Raw genomic sequence first — 26,797 nt, 5'->3', positions numbered from 1 at the left:
GTTTTATCGTTGTTGTAAATAAATAAATAAAAATATTTGATGATTCATTGAAAGTTTGTACGGAACCCTCGGTGGGCGAGTGCGAGTCCGACTCGCACTTGGCCGGTTGTTTTCATTTATTTATTTAATTATTACAATCATAGGTAACTATAGTGTAAATATACAGTGCTCCTTCGCCTCTACATTCAAATTTTTAAAGTGTTAACTAATGGCTGGTCGATTATTCTGCCAACGTCAAGGTTAGGAAGGCAGGCGTTTTATGAAAACAAAACAGGTAAACCAAACATGTAAGTTATAGGTTACATTAAACTATATATACATACACAACTATATAGGTAAATTGAATAAAATTAACGAACTGGACAGGACTACACACAATTGGCCGTTGAGCCCTACAATTAACAAATGCGCCGCCTTTTTTAGTGCCAAGATTTGGTTAACCCGCCATATTTCACTATCACTCTCAAATAACCTATACACAAAATAAAAATTAAAAAAAAACCCCCGACCGGCCGACCGCTATATATTGGACCGATTTTCGATTTTCATTAAACATGGCTAAGAACACTCCCGACTAACTCAGCTTTCAAACAAAAATAATAATCTAAATCGGTTCATCCGTTCGGGAGCTACGATGCCACAGACAAACACACAGACAGACAGACAGACAAACAGACAGACACGTCAAACTTATAACACCCCGTCGTTTTTGCGTCGGGGGTTAATAAAATGGGTCGCTAACATAATCTACAAAGGCTCTAGAGCCCCTCACCCGCTCTAATGTCGTTTTCGTGTCGCATTAATACATATTTATGCAAATATATTTAATCTCTTTCGAATGGAGGCTGGGGATGGGAGCGTGTTTGGGTCGTACATCTTTTTTACGATAGTAAAACTACTATGAGGTTAGGGCGGTTTCGCAGTACGACCGATCTGTATCCGTGACTATAAGACCCGTAGCCACTGTAGAACTATTTCTATGGTCATAGTCACTTAAACCGATATCCGTCGTCCGATTTCTTTCCGTCATTCTTCGAACCTAGTGCGTGAGTACCCAATGAGGAGGCACACTCAAAGGTTATGACAGATGGCGCCACTCTATTAGTCCATACGAGAGAGCGAGAACATGATTTTTTTTTCTCTCACACATATGAATGACAGTGACATGCCTAGACACTTGCATAGGCGCCGCCTGACGGAATAAAATGTCAGTATGCCTCCTCATTATACAAATAGTTACTACGGCTACGACGGATCTCATTTTCATATACCTATGTTATAAATAAAATTTCAATTTCAATTGTAATTTAAGTTATTCAGTTACATTTCCTTATACATACATACATACATACGATCACGCCTGTATCCCATAAAGGGGTAGGCAGAGCACATGAAACTACTAAAGCTTCAGTGCCACTCTTGGCATATGAGGGGTTGAAAGAAAACGAAACTGTGACATTGCAGTGACAGGTTGCCAGCCTCTCGCCTACGCCACAATTTAACATTTCCTTATTTTCTATACTAATCACTTTTAATAGTATTGGATTGGATTTAGTATACTCGGTGTATCTCTGTTGCTTTAATAACGCGCCCTGTCGGCCTTGTCTAAATGACCTTAAGATGATACAGGAGGGGTCAATTCGCCATACAAACGCTCGCGACTATTTCCTCCCTTGTTTTTGAAGATAGAGCAGTATTTTTTTCAACACAGATTATTTTTTTTGTGTGTCGGACCGTTTTGATTTTTTTGATATTTTTATTTTTAAAGACCCAATCAAAAATTTCCAAAAACGACCTTAATGATCATGGCGCAAAAAAAGGTCTGATATTCAAAATTGGTAACAATTAGCAAAAAAACTAAACGGTCCGACATAGATAATTTCATTTTTATTCAGATTCTCAAATGTCGTTACAATTGATTAAGTTTTGAAGGAGGGAAACAGTCGAGAGCGGAACCTCGATTTTAAAGATTTTCCCGCAATATTTTTTAACTGAGTTGTTGAGAATGGACAATTTTTGTTCGATAAATCTAATTAATAACAGTAGTATATTTAACTAAAATTCCCAAGTTGAAAGGGGGGCTCCTTACCATTTTAGCATTTTCGCTCCTGTAGCGTCTTAACGCGCCCTGTCGGCCTTGTCGAAATGACGCTAAACGCGTTGACGCTAGACGCCGATCGAAACGCAGTCAGGCTTTGTCGCGCCAATACGGAAGAGTGATAGATTTCTAGCTAAGAAATAGTTATTTGTTATACAAGGGTGCAAAGTTGTATTTTAACGCCGAGTGTGGAATTGAAAAATGAGTTTTTTAACACAGGAGAAGTAAAATACATTTGCACCCGAGTGTAACACAAAACTTTTCCCCTCACTATAGCGAGGAAACTACAACGCAAAAAATATGTTTATCACTGCTTCCAGTAGTTCACAGGTGGTAAATCATCTTTATTACTAGATTCACCTACTTTTATCAATTTTAAAGCAGTTAATTTGACTTTATTCAAGGTTAAATTACTTTACCCACTAGTGGATAAAATGCGTTTTTACCCGCTGGTATTAAAGGACAAAACACATGTTTCCGAGCTAGTGAGGGGAAAACGATATTACCGTAAGCGTTGCATTTGGCTACGTACCCTAATGTATGTCAACGCTTACTAAAACGCAAAATGTACTAAACAGACGAAAAAGGTTTTTTCTACTCGTCGACTTTAATCTGTCAATTAGGACACCACAGACTAAACTATACGTGCTGACTTTTCAGTGTTGGATAGTCTTTGACACTTAGTCAACTATAATATTTCATTACACTTCACTTTAGTTAACTGAAAAAATTTCAAAAATAGAACTTCATACAAGTTCTATACTATTTTTTTATCTATCGCGTTATCGACCAATCAGAGACGGTTATTACAAACAATTGATTGCCAGGTAAGTCGATGTTGATACAACGGTGATTTTAACTTGAATGATATTTTTCGTCCATTGATGATGAAGATGATGACTCATAGAAAAAGTATTGTATACAATAGTGATATAATTAAGATTTTCACTCTCGTACCGTACTATTAGGCCACTCAGCAAGCTTCGTGGCCTAAACATGGTACTCGACTGAAAAGCTTTGTATTATATCACGATTGTATAAAATACTATTAGAAAGATCTGTGAAGGTATATAATATTGGTTGCCGACAATTCCGACGTAAACAATCTTTCACATTATCATTCTGTGAGCATGCCATGAAAAACAAAGTAATAAAAGCAGGCTAGACTGAAGTTTTAGAGGTTAATGTGTGCAAGTGTCAAATTTTTATTCGAATCCAATGCTTCTTGCGTGAAAAAGGACACTCAAAAATTTAACATCACGTCATATATTTACAAAATAATAATTCTTAAGAAAAAAAAAACCGCCGCTTTTGGGGTTCTGTTGAAAGGTACATACAATTTTGCACAACCATCAAATACCGCAATGTGACTAAACTCGTATGCGAGTTCTCGTTACTTCTAAATGGGCCCTAAGTGTGCCTTTCAGATTTGAGGAGTTCCGTTCTGATCATCATCGGAACTTCCACTGCACCAAATGTCACTGTTCTGAACGTAAATGCAAGCTGTTCTTATAAAAATACCAAAGTCATTATAAGCGTGCCGTTCAGATTTAAGAAGTTCCGTTGTGATCTTCATCAGCAGTTCCACTGCACCCAATTTCACTGTTCTGGAGGTAAGTACAAGCCGTTCTTATAAAAATACCAAAGTCACTATAAGTGTGCCGTTCAGATTTGACAAGTTCCGCTCTGACCATCATCAGCAGTTCTACTGCACCAAATGTCACTGTTCCGTACGTAAATGCATGCTGTTCTTATAAAAACACAAAAATCACCATAATTATGTATGCCTTTCAGATTTGAGGAGTTCCCTCGATTTCTCCAGAATCCCATCATCAGAACTGGGTTCTGATAAAAATGGGACTAATCTGTATGCATCAATCGAATAAAAATTCAAAATCGGTCCAGTAACGACGGAGATATCGTGGGACAAACATAAAAAAACATACAGACGAATTGAGAACCACCTTCCCTGAGATTTGGGGCGGCGGTTAAAAAAAAGAACGGAACTAACTCGATCTAACAAAGTACGAGTACATCGATATACTTTGGAATCGAAGTTTTAGCTAATATTATAGTTGCACGCGCTCATATTTATGATATAATATAATAATACGCTACCAATAATAAGATAATTATACTTAATTTTATACACCTCTAAATTATCGAGAGGCTAAAAAACCTAATTCGCAACGCATCTGCTGTAAAACCTTTCTCGTGCTGCAGGTGTCCATAGGCGCGATGATCGTTTACCACCATAGTACACTACGTGCACAAACGCTTACAATAATATTTTATTATCGTTATCGTAGCTATCTATCTCTATCGCTCTTCCTTATTGGCGAGACCGAGACAGACTGCGTTCGACCGTTGCGGCGTTTACGTCAACAATTGTCACTGAAATGAAATGAAATGATCATTTTGGTTATCATTTTTTTTTAGTTGTATGGAAGTTTAGAACATGAATTAGCATGATGTACCTACTAGAAAAATACTTTTCAGTTCATACTTATGGTGTTTTTTTTTTCAGCACTATCTCGCAAAGTAGGTACCTACTCCATTAGTTGTCGCGTTGAAACTTCAAATGGCCATATGTACTGAAAAACGTCGTACGATACTTGCACGAGTATATAAGAGGTAATTCGTAACTCGTGTCGATTTAAAACACTCCGTTTCGTCGTATTTTTTATTTATAGCCACACGTTTCGGATTTCCTCTTTTCCGGAGTTTTATTGTAATATACTATTATCATACAAGACGACACACAAATAAAGCGTCAAAATGCACACGATTCTTAGTAAATTCAAAATTTTGAATACATGAGTGTAATGTACCCTTTTTAGGCTTCCGTATCGCGGAAGGAGCAAACGGAGCCCTTAGGATCACTTTGTTGTCTGTCCGTCCGTCCTTCTGTCTGTCAAGACCCTGTTTCTCAGGAACGCGTAGAGGTATCAAGCTGGAATTTATACGAAATACTCAAATCTACTGTCCCTTGGAGCTGAGAGAAAATCAAACTTCTAAGGGCCACTTGCACCATCCGCTTAACTCAAGGTTAGTGGGCTGTCAACTGTCAAATCTCACATAAAATGGTGGGTTAACCCAAGGGTTATTAACCCTCCATTTTCTGTGGTGCAAGTGACCCTAAGCCAACGAAATCAAAAGATACAGCTGTTTATGCCGCAAATTTTCGACACTCGCAAGGGAATCAAAACCTACAGGTGAACTCACGATTCTTGAAATTTGGTACGAAGCAACGTCTTATTATAGCACAGATAAACTAAAAATTGCGAAGACCGTAAATTTTAGTTTATTCAAATAAATAATAATTAAGCCTACATGATACCGTCCCACTGCTGGGCACAGGCTTCCTCTCAGGCATAAGTATTTATATATTATATATATCGTTGTCTGAGTACCCACAACACAAGTCTTCTTGAGCTTACCGTGGGCCTCAGTCAATCTGTATAAGAATGTCCTTATAATATATATTTATGATGCTCGGGCCATAGTCCCCACGCAAGCCTAATGCGGATTGGGGACTTGACATACCTATATATTTGAATTCCTTGGCAGCTGTATGCAGGTGTCCTCGCGATGTTTTCCATCACCGAAAAGCTAGTGGCAAAATATTAAATTATATTTCGTACGTACGTCCCGAAAGCTCATTGGTACGACCCAAGATTTGAACCCGCGACCTCCGGATTGAAAGTCACATAATAAAATTAATTTTCATCTTTGTACGGAACCCTCGGTGCGCGAGTTTGACTCGCACTTACCCGGTTTTTTAACAATCAAATGTTAGTCATGTTTGATTAATTCCGCCATTTTGTTCCGCAGTGGCGGTGGCGCTGTCATTCTTCGTGTGCTGGGCCCCCTTCCACGTGCAGAGGTTGCTGGCCATCTACGGGAAGAGTCTGGAGCACCCCACTGACACTTTCTATCTGTAAGAAAAAAATAGAATATTAAGACAAATATTCCTAAAATGTATTGTTGACGTTTTGTTGAGCCCCCCTGTAAATACATTTCTTAAATTGTAGCTATGTTAAAACAATCAATTGCATAATGATGCTCCCACACTGGGCTGTCGGCCATCGCGCCATCGCGCTCTGTCCCTGTCATAACTTTTAACATAACATGTATAAAGACTACTAGATGCATGATTAATTATACCTCTATATATCTTGCTTAGCTTCGCTCGAAAATTGCGATTGCCATTTTAGGGAAGTAGGGGGTAAGAATGAGACAAAAATAGCCTACGTCACTCTCCATCCCTTCAACTATTTCTACTTAAAAAATCACGTCAATTCGTCACTGTTTTGTGGAAGACGGACAAACAGACACACACACTTGTCCATGTTATTATATTAGTATATATACGGATGTATGTAAACTAATATTGCACTACTGCATTTGCGCGCGTGTCAGGCATCAAATGCAATATTCTGTGGTGCAACACGGCAAAGCTTACAAAGCATACCTGGCCCCGTAGCCGAATGGCATTTCTCCGACGCCAAACGAAAGCGATACGCCGCTGGCTCTGTCGCGCCAATACGCAAGCGCGATAGAGATAGATATCTACTAGCGCTTCGTTTCGTGAGCGTTTCGTGAGCGATTGTGCCATTCGGCTAGCCACCCTGGGGCCTGCTGGAATGCTACGGCTGAAATAGCCGATTTGAAACGCAATGTTGAGGAGCCTGATTCAGATTTAATCAGATATTTGATATAGGATTAATGTCATATACTTACCTGAAAAAAGAAATATAAATGACACAATTATCTCCTAGTATAGAAAAGCAAGTTTACGAAAGCATTTGATTGAGTGAACCACAACTTTTTTGAAATGAAGCAAGATACACATTGTATAAGTATGTTACGAAGAACAAACTAAACAGCAGTGTTAATTTTAGAAGATAAAACCTAATTAAGTCCCTAGAAGTATTAGAATGTATAAACTAAAATATATTCATAATATCGTCTCATCACCTAAGGAGTACATCAAGGTGCAACCTTAGGACCTACTTTTATTATAATATGTAATCCATAACTAACTACAGATATCTATGCGAGGGATTAAAATAAATTTCTCTGCAGCTACGTGTATTTTCGTGATTGAGGAAGAAACATTTAATTTCGTTCGTATTGTATGACTATTGTACTTTCACAAAGTACCTAATTTCTACCTATTTATTTTATACAGTCTCCAGTGATGCTTTTGTAGACCAAAAGTGCACTTTGCACTCCTGCCAACTAATTCAGCTAATTCTGTCGAGTAACACTAACAGCAAAGCACTAATTTAGCTCACAAAGCGTGTCTTCGGTAAAGGCGGACTGAAATTCCTACTTACTGGCTGCCCGCGTTAGCCTCAGAGGTGTAAAGAGCTAAAATAACAAACTTAATGTTCAAAGTATGTTTTTATTACGGATTTATTATCTACTAGCTGCCCGGCGTACTTCGTATCGCCTTATACTTGGAGGCGCAAAACATGGGGCAAGGCAAAGAAGTGACCATTTTTACTTGACACAATTAAGTAGCTACATCATTAATTACATTATAGCGTACCTATTTAATATACACATACCCATAGCTGGGCATTAACTCGTTAATCCGTTAATCGTTAATTAACGAAGTTAACATTTCGATTAACGGATTAACTGTTAAGTTAACTCTAAAAAATGTTAACGGACTCGTCAACTTCCGTTAAATTTCTCCGAGTCCGTTAATCGTTAATTTAGTAGGGCAGCGCCGCGAAAAACACGCTACTGTAAAAGTCCGAAGTACGGAAAATCCTAGGATTTAACCGGTAAATCCCAGCTTTTACCGATTTTGATCGCCAAAAGCCCAAATATTACCTAAAGAATTGTTGTTCACATGGGTTCGCTTTTACCAACGTTGATTCGATGAATCCTAAGTTTTACCATGGCAACTGTTCTAGATTATACTGTGGTTCTAGTGACAGGGCAGCAAATTCGAACCCAATTTAAGACCACATTCTCTTCCCTAGCTTCTACCCGGCTTCCGCCTGCTGTGATCTTGCAGCTCTCCTGACACAGTTCTTGGCAGTAGCTCAGGCAATCACTGCCTTCCACATGTAGCCTAGAGTTCAATAGGCTTGCTGTAATTCGGGCTTTTACAGTAATATAATACATTATAGTGGATTACTGATACAACTAAATATATACCTACAGTAAAAATATTTTTTTGTCACGCGTTAACGGATTATCGATTAACTTTAACTTACGTTAAATTTGTTGAAATGTATCGCATTAACGATTAACGAAGTTAACTTTTTTAGTAACGGATTAACGATTATCGAAGTTAAATATTTGATTAACGGTGCCCGGCTATGCACATACCTATTGAAGAGATAAGATGACTTACCTTTTTCCTCTTGTGGCAATCATCCGGTGGTCATTGCGTTGTTTTAGTTACTAACTGTAATACTTTAAATTACTTTTGAAATCAATTTGGAGTTTTTTTACCATTCATTTAAAATACACCATTTAAGCTAGTTTATTCCAACTACAAAAATATACTATTTTTATTTTATCTCAAAACTCAAATCACGGCAATAACAGTTTAACAGATTTTTTTTCTGTTATGACAGCTCATTCTCATTCATTTCATTTCAAGCAATATTTTTTAGCCGCATTACCTGGCCGCTACATATTAAGGTGGATGATACACTGGCTCCGGTTGTGCGATGCGAATCGGAGCCAGTGTGACATCCACCTAATCAACTACTTGTTGCACGATTAGAGTGATATGGAGCAATAGGTAGAGAAGGACAAACATGTATTGCCTCACTCTATCGCTCTATCTCACTCTAATCGAGCAAGCGATCGCCATGTGTGTAGAGATCTTGAGGATTGTGATCGTTTCGGTTTCCTTCGCCTAAGTTTTGCACGGAGCGAATGTAACTATTTATTTGCGATGGTACCGGTTCATCACTACTTTTGTGAAGTATAAAATTAATAGTTGTAACAAACTGTCAGATTTGGTTCGAGTCGGACAGCGGATTTAATTCGCTCCGAACCATATCCGGCCGTCTGTAGAGCACGCGGACCAAATCCGACCGGTCCGGCCCGAACCAAATCTAACCGTCTGTTACAGCTATTAGAGAAAATTTATAAATCTGGCAAGCAATTTGACAATGACAACTTCATAGACTACTTAAAATAGCTGTAACAGACGTGTGCGTTCCGATTTAGTATTATTTCTTATTTCTTTAACGGAATAATTACTAATTTTCACATTATTTTGCCATTCCTTATTTCTTTAACGGAATAATTACTAATTTTCACATTATTTTGCCAAGATAAATTAATAAAATCACAATGCGTTTGGAACGCATCCGTCATTAATGTAAGTTTGGAACGCACCTGTCATTAACGTCACGTCATTGTCAAGTTGTCAGGTAGGAACAATTTGTATGGGAAAAAAGAATCACTGTTTTCTAATTATCATCACAATATTTACGTGTTTTTACACTGCCTAAACCTTCTGCGGTCTAATACAAACATTTCAATACCAAAATTACGTAAATCGGTCCAGCCGTTCTCGAGTTTATAGGTAACTAACAAACGCATTTCATTTTTATATATATAGATTTGGTTTAATATTTCAACAACTGGCAAGAGTAACATTGCGCACATACATAAAACCTACCTACATTTCGAAACAAGTGCGGAAAGAGGAGATTGTAACGAGTGGCGATAATTCAATTTGAAATTTGAAATCGAGATGAGTTACGAATTCCTTCTTTATTTACACCTATATCGTACGACGTTTTTAAGTACATAAAAGAATCGCCTTTGAAGTTGCGATCTGGCAAAAAAGGTAGGTACTAGGTGCTACCTGTTACTAAGCAAATAAACATGAGTATTCGTCGAGCTTGTGACAAAAAGGTTTAAGCTCCCAGAGAGCGTTTTCCAAAAATTCCGAGAACGTTTCCGATAGATTTCTCTGTTGTCGGGAAAAGTTCGGGGACTGCCAGAAATACACAGTGAAATAAAAACAACCGTTCAAACTTTGCATAAGGTACAGCGGGGCAAATCTCGACTGGGGGAGAAATTTAACTGGTTCATTTTTTCCATGTTTTACAATGTTTTCATTATTAAATAGAGTGTCCACCGGTTACATATGGTAGGCGTGTTCAGTGGATACATGCACAACTCAACATCATAGTGTAATAATGAAAAAAAAATATTAGTTACAATTGCCCCCCAGTCGAGATTTGACCCGCTGTACCTTAGTTACTTTTGAGTTCATAATGAACATCTTTTATTATGGGACTAATTCTGCAATTACATAACAAAATTTTACTGTTCCATACATTCCGACTGTCATGATGCCGCTCTTTTCTATGGAACTGCCATTTTTTGTGCGATTTCAGCATTGGTCCCATAATAAAAGTTGTTCATTATGACCTAAAAAGTCACTATGCGAAGTTTTAACGGTCCTTTTTATTTCACCCTGTATATGACTTGTGTTATTCTTTTTTTTATACTACGTCGGTGACAAACATACGGCCCGCCTGATGGAAAGCGGTCACCGTAACCTATGGAAGCCTGCAATTCTGATGTATGCGGTGACAATTGAGTAGGTACAGGCAACATAGCGCGTAGTCATATAAGCAGGGCCCGTAACTTTCATGCCGATGACATCAATTTGACGTCACGCTGCATATAGGATGATTCAAATAATTTTATTGTAATAATTAATCATTATTCATCAATCAATTTAATCATGTACAAATGACTTCTAAAGTGAGCTACTCATACTTGAAATAATTAATACCTACTTACTTGATACGTGAAACGAACAGGAAACAATTTTGTTTTGTTTTTATAATTTATTGAAATATGGTAACAAAACTTTTTAATAAAAGGTATGTATAAAAATAAACAAATAATTTAATTTACTATTCACGTATCAAGTAGATATTAATTATTTTACGTATGAATAGATTAGTATTGAAGTCATGATTAAAATGATAGATGAATAATGATTAATTTTAAATAAAACTCTTGAATCATCCTATATGCAGCGTGACGTCAAATTTATGTCACCGGCATGAAAGTTACGGGCCCATAAGTACTTACTTGTATTTCTGATCAGGATCTGGCTTTAGCTGTGTCTAACTCGCAATAGGCTTGATGAAATTGATTTCGAAACTAATATTCATACAGCAGATATTTTATTTGTTTTCATTTACTCCCTTTGTTTTCAGTAGCCGTATCCAAAATGCGAAAAATGTATATGAATGATTTTTTTATCGAGGCACGTTTTTGAGGTCGCCCATAGAATGTCAAGCATTCGCGTGGCCACCGTTTTTATTGCTTTTCCATTTTATTTTATCTGCGGAATGTTGTACCTATAGTTTGAAATTAAAACCACAAATTTAACTAGAACTATTATTGAATATTGGTCTTACGTTTTGTTTATGTTCTAAATAAAGGTAGAAAAGCACATTTTGCCATAGATAGGTGTAGTCAAAATTTTACCTAAAACTAACGGTGAACATCCATACTGATTTATTAAATTGTTCACTTAACCACCCCTTAGAAATCTATAGTATACAGCGTGTGGATTCTATACGGGCAAAGAATGTATCCAGTTATAGTATCTATTTGATCATACGCATCGTATAGGATAATCATTTTGTTTAAAAGTGTTATTAATTAAGAGTAATTCTTTTTTTTAATCTGACCAAGCAGCAATATACGCCGTCCAACTTAATTTGATATAACATAAACGTCATGTCGTAATGACGGAAAAAAAAAACTATTCTATTCTATTCTATTCTATTACGTCCACATCAATTAGCGTACCTAGTATCTACCTAAACGTCATAGAATAGAATAGAAATATTTTTATTCGTAAGCACTTACCAACGATAACAATATAATATATGTACACAAAAATTAACGACATGGTCTCATCTCAGCATGTTGCTGGCGACTTCCGACGCTGGTCTTCCGATGAAAAAAACATGTACCTAGTTAGGCTCCTTATATCCGATACTAATCGTTATTAAGATATTCGCCCGTATTGAATACACACGTTGTATACTATAATAGTTTAGTAAAGACAAAATCTAGACTCTTCAAAAGACCTAAGTATTTTTATATATCAATTTAGTGCCTCTTATTTGCGCGTTATGACTACTAGACTGGAGACTACAAGGTTATTCAAATTGATTTAATTTGTTAGTTGATTGTTTTACATTAAACTTTAATTATGTCTGCTGGAAAATTGGAGCTGTAAACGAGTTATTATTGTTTACTTTGGATAGTGAAACACGATTTATTAATTTGACCTGCAGATAAACGAGGATACTGTCACGTAGCGACACCTGGTGAGTATCAGTGTTACTACGTGGCATATATTTTTCGACTTTTATGATTTTATTTTTCTAATAAATAAAACAAAATGTTCTAGTTAAATTAATAAAATGTAATTTCTATACTTTCAGTCTATTTTGTAGTTACAGCATAAAGGTTTTGTTTAACTAGTTCATTCAGATCTAATTGGCTAGTTACCTCTATAGTGGGAAATTTGAATTTTGAATATTGGAAGAACAAATGAAAGGGAGAATAATTAAAAAAAAAACCGCCGCCTTTGGGGTTCTGGTGAAAGCTACTTGCGAATGTTGGATTATGTAGACATGTGTAGGTATTTTTAAAGCTGCTTTAAATACTTTAATTATTAGATGGCAACACAAATGAATATACGTATACCGTTAACATTTGAGGAGTTTCCTCAATTCCTCATGAATCCAATTAAAAGAAATCGAAGCTTGACAAAATTTGACTTGAAATGAAAATTCAATATTCTTAACAAACATAACTAAATAAATGTCACTGTTCTGAACTTAAATGCATGCTATTCTTATAAAAATACCAAAGTTACTATAAGTGTGCCGTTCTGATCTTCATCAGCAGTTCCACTGCACGAAATGTCACTGTTCTGGACGTAAGGGCATGCTGTTCTTATAAAAATACCAAAGTCACTATAAGCGTGCCGTTCAGATTTGAGGAGTTCCGTTCTGACCATCACCAGCAGTTCCACTGCACCAAATGTCACTGTTCCGTACCTAAATGCATGCTGTTCCTTTAAAAACACAAAAATCACCATATGTATGCCTTTCAGATTTGAGGAGTTCCCTCGATTTCTCCAGGATTCCATCACCAGAACTGGGTTCTCAGAAAAATGGGACCAATCTGTATGCATATACATTCAATCAAAAAAAAAATTTCAAAATCGGTCCGGTAACGACGGAGATATCGAGGAACAAACATTTAAAAAAATACAGACGAATTGAGAACCACCTTCCTTTGAGATATTTGAGGCGGCGGTTAAAAAAGTATGGAAAATTCTGAACGTCACATGCCGGGATAACGCAAGTAGGATGATGATACGCGGCGTTTTTTTTGCTCTTCGTTAAATTCTACACGTTGCCATTGAAACAGTTCTGATGCAGTCATTGATTGTTATAAATGGTAGGGATAAATCTCGTGAAGTTCTGAAAACTTTAAGAAGTACCTCGGGCGAGACGGAAAGTTTCAGATAGATTTAAATCACTGAATGGGTTAAATACAGCGCGTAAACCTAATAAGGGCGATAAATGAAACCAGGTATATAATTCAATATTGCTATCATTAATTAAGAGGTGTTTTTGAGTTACTCTTAGTTTTCACCCCATTGTGAATTTTTGAAAAAAATCCCAGCAGCAATGTACTGTAAACGTGGTTGCGATGACAATCAATGACAACTGTCAACGAGCGTTTAATGCGAGTGTGTTTGGATTACGTTGCGGGCCGAATTATTTTGTATGGATAAAAAAAATATTTCAATTTTAAGTAAAAGTTACCTAATTCCAATTTTTATATCCTATACTCACCACCGTTAAGAGGTTCGCCCGTATTAGGGTTACACCCTGTATACATAAAGGGCTGATTTTAAATCACTATCTCCATTTCATGTTTCGCGCGCGTCGATATTTTAAGCAATGGGCCTGTTTTGATGTATATGTCTTGAAAACTTATGTGTTTGCATCTTAAATAACGTTTTTGAACAAACGTATCCATACTAATAGTATAAATGGGAAAGTGTGTGTGTCTGTTTGTTTGTGCGTCTTTCACGGCAAAACGAAGTGACGAATTGACGTGATTTTTTACGTCGAGATAGTTGAAGGGATGGAATAGGCAACTTGTTGTCTCTTTGCTAACGCGAGCGAAGCCCCGGGCAAAAAAAGCTAGTACTTAAATAAAGAATTTTTCCTTGACCTAGAATATACTGGACAGATGTAGGACCAGTTGCATCAACCACATTTGACAGACAGATCATCGTCACGCAGCAGACGTCTATGGAACTTCCCATACAATAAAATTTAACGAACGCTTTACCGGAGATAGACGGTTTGGTGCAACCGGACCTTAGAGTCGCGGCCAAAGCCCAAAGATAATCCTATTTAAATAAAGGAATAAAACCATGAAACATTTCATAGAGCCTTACGAGACAACGATAAATTATCTTTTAATAGCCTGAAAAATAAACAAGGCTACTTTATTACACTGAGAGAAATTTGCATTGTGAATTTAACAAGTTCGACTTGTTGCGGTTTATCCGTTTGAATCAGCCAAACGTATGTTTAAAACAATATGTGTCAGGTTGTTTTTATAAAATCGACTTGTTGATTCAAATATATTGCCGATTCAAATGACAAGTAGCTTGTTGTTTGAACCAAAGAGCACGTACTTAGGCGCTATTTTAACCAAAAAACTTGTTGAACGAACATGAAAACTGGTTGTATTTTCTCTCAGTGTAGCCTGATAGAGAACGAATTCTTTTGGATAAGTAGAGTTTAATGACCGATTTAGTTTTTTAGGTATTTGACGAATCTCAATATGTATAACCTAACCACAAAATTAAAATTTTGAAAAATCCCCCGACCGCGACATAATGGACCGATTTTCATGAAACATGGCTAAGAACACGGGACGACTAACTCAGCTTTCAGACAAAAAAAAACCTAAATTTCAATCGGTTCATCCGTTCGGGAGCTACGATGACACAGACAGACACACACACACAGACAGACAGACAGACAGACACACCGACAGACAGACAGACAGACAGACACGTCAAACTTATAACACCCGTCGTTTTTGCGTCGGGGGTTAAAAAGGAAAATAAATAATGTATTAGGTTCAGATGGCATTAGCAACAGTGTGCGTAGCCGAATGGCACAAAACGCGAAGCGCTAGTAGATATCTATCTCTATCGCGCTTGCGTAGCGCGAAGCCAGCGGCGTATCGCTTTCGTTTGGCGTCGACGCCAAACGAAAGCGATACGAAACGAAGCGCTGGCTCTGTCGCGCCAGAATACGCAAGCGCGATAGAGATGGATATCTACGAATAGCGCTTCGTTTCGTGAGCGTTTCGTGAGCGATTGTGCCATTCGGCTAGCCACCCTGGAAACGTAACGCTCGTATCTCTATCGCTCTTGCGTATTAGCGTGACCGAGCCAGACTACCTTTTGCGGCGTTTCGTTTTCGTTTCGCGTCGCAGAAATGCCATTCGACTACGGGACCTGGAATAAGATAGCTGCAGATTTTTCTCTTATTCTATCAATAATATGATATGACTTAGTACGTTTTCACATTTTCCGATCCGATATCGGGTGTAGGACCGATATCCCATTCATTTAAACTGCCATTTTTGATTTTTTAAAACGCACTTACACAATACAATTTTCACATACGTTATTGAAGATTAAAAAATAAACGCTCGTGCGTACAAGGTGTAATTTTTATAACCGGCAATATTTTATAGAAATGATGGTGTGGCTAAAATATTTATACTTAGTAAAAAATCAAATACCATATTTTGTTGAAATTTACATTGACTTTATTCTCACTGAATATTATCGGTTTGCTCGCCTCGGTGGAATGCGACAATGCGATTGGTAGAAGAGTTCGCGTCACTCTCGCGATTGGTCACTACATGGTCACTACTATTTGCGTTGGACGACTTGATTGGCTCATTCGTGCGTGATACCAGTGTACTGGTCCTTTGGTAGTACTCTGACTAAGTTATTATCAGACATTGTAACTCTTCCAGCAATTTTGATGCAGCATTGTCGCGTTAAAGGAATCCATACTTCCATACTAATATTATAAATGGGAAAGTGTGTATGTCTGTTTGTTTGTCCGTCCTTCACAACAAAACGGAGCAACGAGTTGACGTGATTTTTTAAGTGGAGATAGTTGAAGAGATGGAGAGTGATATAGGCTACTTTTTGTTTCTTTTTAACTCCGTGTTTTCCTAAAGTAGGGGGTAGAAGTTTGCATCGAGCATTTTAGCTGTTAGCTATTAGCTGTTTTCTGCTGCTGAATTTAATTCGAGTGAAGCCGCAGGCAAAAGCCAGTATAATATTGTCCGAAACCAGCTGGAATAATGTTAATTAGGATTCACAACAGTAAAATATGCCTTAATTGAACATCTACCTAAAAACACATGTAAGTATGAATTTATTTGTTTCTACTATGCTGCATCGAAGTTGCTCGAAAAGTTACGATGTCTGGGTATTACCTATAATATTTAAGTAGGTATCTACTTAAACGTTAGCACTCGTTAATCTAATCTACTACTAAATACTGTTGCGTCTACTTCAAGCTGCACAAAAATGAGTACATGTTATTAAAGTAAAAGGTCTTTTCTAGCTAGTGTAATGAAAATTAATGTAATCCCTCTGTCCGTGTCCGTAACCCTAAATTAGCCATTTAAGAGTGTATCGACGTGTTTTTATATGGCCAACCCTCGTCGGCCTTCCGTGACAGATTGTTTTGCCACTAGTTACATTACTGTTGAGCAGATATGCCATACCTTTTAAATATAAAATTTCTCAAACATTTTTTGTCTTCGTTTTAATTGATGAAGTTTTTGAATTGAATAATGATCATACTGAATTGACGACGATTTTACTTCTAATATTTGATTATCGATTATTTTTATTTATTTGCGCAGTGTTTTTTATTCATAATGTATAAAATTAATGTTTTATTAAGTCATATCACTTTTGATTGGAATGCTGCCAAAAGTCGTCAATACAGATTTTTAGAGCCCACTGTTTCCCACTGCTGGGCAAAGGCCAGTTTCTTCATGGATAAACATAACAAAAACTGACATATCTTCTACTAGCTATATAATCTGTAGTCTGGGTACTCTCATGCTAAGAGCATTTTTATGGTAATGCGCAACAAAATAACCTTCCAAACAGCGGGCCGCAGTTTTTATCAACAATCGGTTTAGCGCGACATATTGGGTATTGGTTTCGGCTGGATTACTTTTAAAATTGGAATTTAGAGGGCACAAAGGGTTACCTCTGAATTTTGAAACGAGACAATATTTTCATTTATTTTCCATGTTTGACTTGAATGCCAATTCGAATGATTCGGTTGTATCCACAACACAAGTGCGTAAAATAGGAAATTTGAAACGGGACGCAATATTTTTAAAACATGAAGAGTTTTTAAATCGTCACCGTGGGTTAATTTCACCACAGTGACATTGTGACTTGACACTGACAATTCTGTGCTTATTTGTGGTTGATGAGTAACATTGTCAAGCGTCAATATTTCCTTGTTGAAGAGACAATAATAATAAAATAAATATTGGGGACACCTTACACAGATCAACATAGCCCCAAACTAAGCAAAGCTTGTACTATGGGTACTAAGCGACGATATACATACTTAAATAGATAAATACATACTTATATACATAGAAAACATCCATGACTCAGGAACAAATATCTGTGCTCATCACACAAATAAAAGCCCTTACGGGGATTCGAACCCAGGACCACGGCTTAGCAGGCAGGGTCCCTATCACTACCGACTGAGCCAGACCGGTCGTCTTATATATGGCGAAGTGTCACTGTCGAGCGACGATTGTCACTATTGTGAAATAGGCTTCAGTTGCGAATTACCTCTTCGCAAGTGTATTGTATTGTATTGTATTGTAGAACGGGCGATTTTCCGCAACTCGACGTCTAGCGCCTATTTTGCGTGATAAGAGGGAGGGGTTGGCTAGTCCTGCCATCCCAACTCCTCGAGAAATCCTACCAGACCCTTGATGTTGAGTAGGACCTCGGGGAGGTCTCTCGGAGATCCGAGATATTTTGCCCTGTATGGAGCCACCCCGCTGCACTCCAGCACCACGTGAGCAGCTGTTTCCTCTGTCTCCATGCACCCTCGGCACAGGGGACTGTCCGTAGCACCTGTTATGAAAAGATGTTTGTTAAATAGTCCATGACCTGTTATGACACTGGTTACCATTCTCAGACGGACCTTCCCTAGTTGAAGGAGCGTTCTTGTGAGTTTTTCACTGATGCTGGGCATGGCCATTTTCGCTTGCCTGCATCCAGTCTGGTTTAGCCAGTGTGCTGTGTGTAGTTTCCCTGTATATGATAGTAGCATTGAGCGTACCTTGCTGAATGGTATCGGGAGAATTGGTTCTGGGCCAATGGCCCCCGCACTCGACCCCTGTCTGGCTAGCTCGTCTGCAGCATCATTACCTCGGGATCCGCTGTGTCCCTTGATCCATTGTAGGATGATCTCGTTTTTATGACTTACCTCCATTAGTCGTTTATGGCATTCGTGTATGAGTTTGGATGTAATTAAATGGCTCCTTAAAGCCATAAGGACTGCTCTACTGTCAGAGAGTATGCGGATGGAGGATCCTACTACCTTCCTTGCAGTTATAGCAGCTGCCGCGTTAATGATGCCCATGCACTCAGCTTGGAAGACCGAGTTGTGAGCTCCTAGCGGAGTGGTAATCGACATGTTCAGGTCTTCTGAGAAGGTCCCAGAGCCCGACCCGTTGTCCGTTTTCGACCCATCTGTGAAGATTCTAAGCTCCTTGGGATTGAGCCCCTCGTAGTTGTCGTCCTCGTATAATTGTATCTTGTACCTTTTATCGAAGATGACATGTTTTTGAATTCGATCCGTACCTGACCTTAGGATTGGGAATTCGTCGTATACTTTTTCCAGGCATTTTGTGTGAAGAACTCCTGTGTTAGACCAGATGTTGAGTGTATTTAACCTTACCGCTGATAAGCTTGCTTCCTGCTGTATGTGCAGGTATAGCGGTGGAAGGCCCAACATGACCTCCATGGCTGCCGTCGGAGTAGACTTCGTGCAGCCAGTGGTAGCCGCACATGCGAGCCTTTGGAGTCTTTGTAGTTTGTCTCGCACGTTGCCTAGGTTTGTTCTTGGCCACCAGACCAGAGCACCGTAGCAGAGCATTGGCCGGACTATCGTCTTGTAGAGCCAGAGGGTGATTTTCGGGTTGAGTCCCCATCTCTTACCGATCATCCTTCTGCATTGCCAGAAGACGACTGCCGCCTTGTCTATTCGTTTGTTGATGTGGTTGTTCCAGCTGAGTTTGCTGTCGAGGGTTAGACCTAAGTACTTTACCTCTTCTGTTAGATTTAGCTCAGCTTGGAAAAGTTTTGGTTTGGTAAAGTTGCCAAGAGACCTTTTGTTAGTAAACATTACCATTTCTGTTTTAGTGGGGTTGACTGATAGGTCGAATTCTCGGCACCAGCGTTCCACAATTCGAAGCGCTGACTGAGTGAGATCGCAGACTGTACTGGCAAATTTACCTGATATTAAGATCGTCAGATCGTCTGCGTAACCTATTGTATAGAAGCGTTCCTCGTTCAGTTTGGTTATGAGGTTGTTGACCACTAGGTTCCATAGCAGCGGTGACAGGACTCCCCTTGAGGGCATCCCTTGACCGCCTTTACTGCCTGTGGCTCCCCAGCATACCTTATAGTCCTTTTGTTTAGCATGTTCATGATCCACTGAATTAGTCCAGGTTCCACGCCGTGGCTTGCCAGGGCGTTCCCTATACTGTTGAAGTGGGTCTTGTCAAAGGCGCCCTCGATATCGATAAATGTGCCGAGACACATTTCCTTGTCATGGATCGCCCTTTCAATACGGCTTACTACCATGTGTAACGCCGATTCTGTTGATTTACCTGAGCTGTATGCATGCTGATTGATGTGCATCGGTATGTTTTTAAGCGCTCTGTCCCTTAGGTCTCTGTCACACAGTTTCTCCAGGGCCTTTAACAGGAATGATGTGAGACTGATGGGTCTAAAGGATTTGGAAGCTGTGTAGTCATTCCTACCTGGTTTGGGTATGAATATTACCTTAACATCCCTCCATTTCTTGGGAACGTAACCCCAGGCTAGGCACGCCACCATAATGTTCTTCAGCTTGTCCTGGATGATTCCTAAACCCCACTGTAGGAGGGCTGGGAAGATGCCATCCGGACCGGCTGCTTTGAAGGATGAAAGCTGTCAATGGCCCACCTTAGTTTTTCAGCGGTGACGATTCTATGAGCCATTTGCCAGTTGTTCTCTGATGTGTTATGTTCTTCCTCCTCCTGCTGATCTTCGTCCGGTAGACTTACGCATCCCGGAAAATGGGTCTCCAGGAGTAGGCGTTTAGTCTCCGTAGGAGAGGATGTATATGTACCGTCGGGTTTCCGCAGTGAGCCTAGCTGAGTCGTGGATTTGCATGCTAAGGTTTTCCTTACCCGATTGGCGTGGTCTAGTGTTTCGATGCTGCTGCAGAAGTTCCTCCACGACAGGGATCTCCAGTACCGCAGTCTTTGTTTGTACCTGGCCTTGGTTTCGTAGTAGTTGTCCCAGTCCACCTCGGCCGTCGTGTTCATAGCCCTGTTGAAGAGCTTCCTGGTCTTTCGACGGAGTCTCTCTAGTTCGGGGCCCCACCAGTTGTGTCCGACTATAGCAGCTATTCGCAAGTGTATCTTACGACGTTTTACAGTATATATATAGCTCTTTGAAGTACTACTTGCCTAAGTATGTATGTAGTACTATTACTATAGCCTGCGGGCGTAGCACACTAGTTCGATAAACTTTATCGATTCGGCGCGTCCCTATCACACTTACCAATAGTGCGAAATAGTTTATCACACGACCATGCTTACCTGCCTGGCCCCGTAGCCGAATGGCATTCTAATCTATCTCTATCACTCTTGTGTAGGTATTGGCGCGACAGAGCCAGACTGCATACGGGGCCTGGTTTACGGTTGATCCGGGTTCGAGTCCCGCCGGAAGACCGGATTCGAGACCGCTTGCCTTATTAATTTAGTAATCTAGGTTACTAAAGGCCGTTATGCAACAATAGGCCAAATCCGGCTATTTTAAGCCTTCAGATAAATCATGAAAGCCCATTTCCCGAAGACGTGTAATAACAACGCTATGACAATGATATAATGGCGGCCATGATAAGAAACTGTAGGTCCTCTGCAGAGAGTTATAGGCTATTAATTCGAATCTACTCTAGCACATATAATAAAGAGTACTATCGTACAGTATGGCCACTCCCGCTCCCCGCTGAAAGTGCTGCCCACCCCCTCTCGGTTACCTCACAGTTACCGCCTGTCATATTTCACTCATATTTCACTCATATTTAAAGTCACACACAGGTTTAACATTATTTTTACCTTTTTTCCCAACGTTTCGGCCAGGTTGCACTGGCCGTGGTCGCGGAAGACTGACGTCCCAGCAAAGTGTTATATTTCACTCATACAAGCATAGTACGCGTTCACCTATACGAGCTTAGACTGTGTGCTAGGAACGCGCCTCTTTCATATATTTGATCGCCAGGTGTGACTCTAGTAACAAAATGGTATTTGATTTTTCATTTAAATGGAAATTAACCTTCTAAGACCCGGCCTCTAAGAAAAATATTTGTTATAAGACCGAGACAGCTTTGAAAAGACTAACTTGACAAACACTGTTTAGTTCTGACGTTTCGATAGCAACAGATGTCATTATGTACTATCATCCCATTAAAAGTATAAAATAATTGTTCGATACTATATGCTTTTAAAAGTTCAGGCAGGCAAGCATCATGGACTATTTGTAAGTGCGATAGTGACGGCCTCAGTCTTATCGCGGGTCGCGGTATTGCGGTCGCGCGATAAATGATAAAACATCAGGCCGTCACTATCAAACTTACAAATAGTGCGATAGGGACGGCTTGATATTTTATCATTTATCGCGCGACAGGCAAGCATCTGCCATGACTCAGACTCACTGACTATGACTAAATCGCTCTAGATCTTTTTAAAGATCTTTCGGTCATAGTGACATCTTCACAGTTAAACCCAGTACTCAACGAGGACCGCCATTTTGTTATTTTAAAAGTCACTTGGGACTTAGGAGGCTAAAGTAGACCAAGTAGCGCTATTTTCAGTGAGCGTACCAAATAGTCTGTGATCTCATAGTATAAGTAATATTAGTACCAATGTGATACTGAATTCTAGAATTTAACTGTATCTTAGCTTTTAAACCTACACTAAGTTAATAGTTAACTACATAGGTACTTGTGCACAAAGAATCTCACAAAGTGTATTTTTTTTTTAGTTTTCGAAGTCGTGAAATTTAATTTCTCCTGCAAAAACTTTTTTTTATGTTTTCTCTTTTTATGTTTTCTCTTTTTATGTTCGCGTGTGTGTGTACAACTTTTTATTTTTGTTCTATCACTACCTGTGAGTTCCTGTAATTGGCTCTTTGTTTCTTATATTTGTTGTATTATCTGTGTAAACAGCTGTTGGTACTCCTTAAATAAATAAAATAAAAAAAATAAAAAATAAAGTTTTGGTTTCCATAATTTACGAAAATTTAGGATTCTGGATGAAATATATTATGAAAATTTATTTTAGACTTTTCTGTTGGGTCCTGTATTCTTGTATATGATCACCACCTCCTTAAACATTGCTGGTTATAAACATTACATCTTTATATCTTGTAATTACGCATGACTATAAGAAAATAGTCGTACGCAAGCAGGCAAAACATAGTGTTATCAACATGTTTATTTATGACCAAATTTTTGTACTACCTATGTTTAACGAATAAAAATATTCTGATTATGATTCTGATACAACCTGTATGTACACATATCACCTCTTATCCACTTTCAAGTATGTGTAATATGAGCCTTTATAAAATGAAATGATGATTTTGTGACATTAAATTATACCTAAGATATGGCATAATTTTAAGCTACCTAGAGTAACTAGGTACCTGATTTTGTTGCAAATTAATTCAGTCATAATTAGCATCTTGAAGGCGTCCAATGGCATGTCATCTTAATATACTTGTATTCTTGAGTGATAGTTATAAAATAATGTTACAGCATCTGCGAGCAATAAATGTCAGCTAGTATAAACTTATTATGACAATGTGTTAAGGCGGGATTGTGCCATTTACGTATTACTGTTAAAAACTAGGCATATATTTAAGTATGGCCGCGCGATATAGTTATTATATGCAACCGGCGTTTGAAAAAGATAAAAAAGACGAGTGGTGTGGGAAACAATTTGAGTATTTTTTGATTCAGTTAAACACCGTTGCATTCAATACTTTTTCTACGACCAATACACTTAATTTTTAATAGTTTTCAGCGCTCGAGCCAGCCCAGCTGCCCAAAGCCATCTGCCGGCTTTCCGCGCACGTGCGCAGTAACATTATAACAATGCATTGCCATGGTTACAGAGCCAAACAATGCGTTTTAATTTTTTCATTACTGCGCCCGTGCACGGGAAGCCGGCGGGGACTGGCTTCGGGGAATAGACTTTTATGTAGCGTTTTAAAGATGCAAGAGCGATAGAGATAGATAGCTACGAAACAGATATATGATAATATCTGTTTCGTGACAGCGTTTGTGCATTTGGCTACGTACTCTGCTTATATGATTTATAGTTGAGCTTACACTTATTATAAAATGAAGTTAATATTTTCAATCTGCATTTCCTTGTTTTTCATGACTCGGCTGAAAGTGGTTCGCCTTAAGCCGGCAGTAAACAGTTTTACTGCTGTGACAAGACAGCACTAATAATAATTATTACATTTATTACTCACTATAAACTTGGCGTTTCTACATTATTAGATTTATTATTTTTATTACATACACTGGACAGAGTGCAACCGTTTGTGTTCATTAGGAATGGTAATAAAATATTTTGTTGTATGAAATAATGGGAGATATAACAAGGGGTACGATTGAACGGTTTATCTCGCCTTCCCGTTCATTGAAGGATTTCAATGGAAAAAATCCAAGATGGCGCCTGTAATTTCTGGGATATCGGTCCGACATCCGATATCAGATCGGATAATGTGAAAACGCAAACGCACTTCACGCACGCAATTGTCAGTGCACTGAGAGAAAATACAACCAGTTTTCATGTTCGTTCAACAAGTTTTTTGGTTATAACCTAACCACAAAATTAAAATTTTGAAAAACCCCCGACCGCGACCTAGTGGACCGATTTTCATGAAACATAGCTAAGAACACTCCCGACTAACACAGTTTTCAAATAAAAAAAACTAAATTGAAATCGGTTCATCCGTTCGGGAGCTACGATGTCACAGACAGACACACACAGACAGACAAACAGACAGACAGATAGACAGATAGACAGACACGTCAAACTTATAACACCCCGTCGTTTTTGCGTCGGGGGTTAAAAATAGCGCCTACGTGCTCTTTGGTTCAAACAACAAGCTACTTGTCATTTGAATCGGCAATATATTTGAATCAACAAGTCGATTTTATAAAAACAACCTGACACATATTGTTTTAAACATACGTTTGGCTGATTCAAACGGACCGCAACAAGTCGAACTTGTTAAATTCACAATGCAAATTTCTCTCAGTGTGCCAATGCCAAGTGTGAATGCAAAACGGTGAAAAGCACGACGTTATATTCCGTTGACGTTTGAAGTGGGTATATTCAAAACCACTCCTTTCACTCTGCCTAGCAACATTTTATTTGAAGTTCGAAACGTCGGGTAAAGGTTTACGCATGTGATTTCTAAAATTAACAAATCGTGTTAGTCTAAATCAATATACTCCTTTACACTGTTGGGTGTTGGGTATTATTCAACCTCACGTCATCAAAAATTGTGTCGAACAGAATTTGACAATGCTTCTATTGAAGTTTTGAAAAAGAAAATAGTGTTACCAACAAATTGCATTTCCAAAAATGCTGTTCCTCTCATGTCACTGAAATGAAATGTCACATGCAGGTGCGAAAGTGAAACTTTTCACTCTTAGGATATTTTGATTTTAGGCTTTTTTTTATAATAACACTGACGTAGCCTACGAGGGAGTGAGCTCGCCCAGATGGCAGATGGAGGGTTAACCTATCATTTTATATGGAATTTGACAGATGACAGCCCACTAACCCCGAGTTGATTGTGAGATATGATGAAGTTGGAGGGTTGAATGGAGGTTAAGTAAAACTGGTCATTGTGAATGATGTGTGTTGTATTGTCAATAATCAATACAGAAGAGAGAGGGCAAGTAAAACTAAACATACTTTATATAATAAATTATTGCTTACATGCTATTTTATTCACATACGTGTGTCACATGTATGTTGCAGACAGTAACGTTAAGTTACTGTTAAAGTGTTAATTAGGGATATACTACATCTCCCCGTAAAGTTACTCTTCACCCCCACAAAGGAAGAAAAAAAATGTGACATACGTGTATGAATTTACATTTTTTTTTTACTTACTTATTTTAAAATAACATAAACTTATTTTTATTTCAAATACATCTTAGTGTTATTCTTATGAGTTATATATGGGTAATTCTCAAAATAGTGGCATCGTACCCTGCCATCACGTTTTTGAATAGAAAGTATGCGAAATATATAATTTTCACATATAATTAAAATTTTCATAAGTAGGCATTAACGTGACACATCGAGGCCAACACATATTTTTTCTATAAATATAATATTTTTGTAAAAAAAAAAATAAAGAAGACCGTTTTCTACTGTACCCTGCCTTGTCACAACGCGACACTGCTCAAGTTTTCGCTCTATAGATTATTAAATTGCAGTTTTATGATAATAAAATATCGTTTTTTGTAGAGAATAGACTACTATATTCTTAAATATACGTTGCACGGGATGTTTCGATTACTTTTGAACACTAATTTTCACCTTCAAAGTTTGTCCAGCGATATTTTCTCCATATCCTGTGCGTCCGCGGTATTGCACCTCACTCACACACAGAAAGTCTTATTGAGGCCCTAATATACGTAAAACACGTAGCCAGTATGGTTCTAGCCGCCGGTGTAAAGGTTTGTGCGTGAGGTGCTGCGGTCTTGTGGTTAGAAGTTTTCAAAGTGTGACGTTCGGAGTTTGTAACAGGTATGTCCACTTTATTCTGGCATGATTATTTTGAAATATTAATACGGCAGTTTTTTTACCAATAACATTTTAATGTTGTATTGAAGTATAACTATGTATATTAAAATTATGACAGTTGTATTATCAACAGTTTCGGAGATAATATCTAGTTAATCGGATTTTCACTACACCCTGTGTAACTTTATCCTGCCATCACTCTGCAGGGTAAAGTGACTGTTGACAGGATAAAGAAATACAAGTAAAAAAAAAGCTATTTTGACATGGTTTTTACTAACTTGCAATGTAGGTATGTATGTATGTTTGTATGTATGTTGAGGTCAAATCTTGCAACCCAATTTGAAGCAGAAATATTCAACCGACTGAGCTGAAATTTTGTATACACGCTGCGGATGACGTTCGCATATAAGCGCCGGTATGGGGCATTGGGTC

At 38.3% G+C, this 26,797-nt stretch overlaps 1 protein-coding gene across 1 annotated transcript in view; it reads left to right on the top strand.

Moving 5' to 3' along the window:
• The window catches only part of LOC125232244 (pyrokinin-1 receptor-like), a 188,795-nt gene that overhangs the window by 65,111 nt on the left and 96,887 nt on the right, over positions 1 to 26,797 (top strand). Inside the window, exon 3 of the mRNA XM_048137926.1 lies at positions 5,933 to 6,039. Within this exon, the coding sequence (XP_047993883.1) occupies positions 5,933 to 6,039 (107 nt within the window). The remainder of the gene's footprint in view (positions 1 to 5,932; positions 6,040 to 26,797) is intronic.

The sequence above is a fragment of the Leguminivora glycinivorella genome, chromosome 1 (assembly GCF_023078275.1).
Source record: "Leguminivora glycinivorella isolate SPB_JAAS2020 chromosome 1, LegGlyc_1.1, whole genome shotgun sequence".
Classification (NCBI taxonomy): domain Eukaryota; kingdom Metazoa; phylum Arthropoda; class Insecta; order Lepidoptera; family Tortricidae; genus Leguminivora; species Leguminivora glycinivorella.
This window is presented reverse-complemented; position numbering and strand designations above follow the sequence as displayed.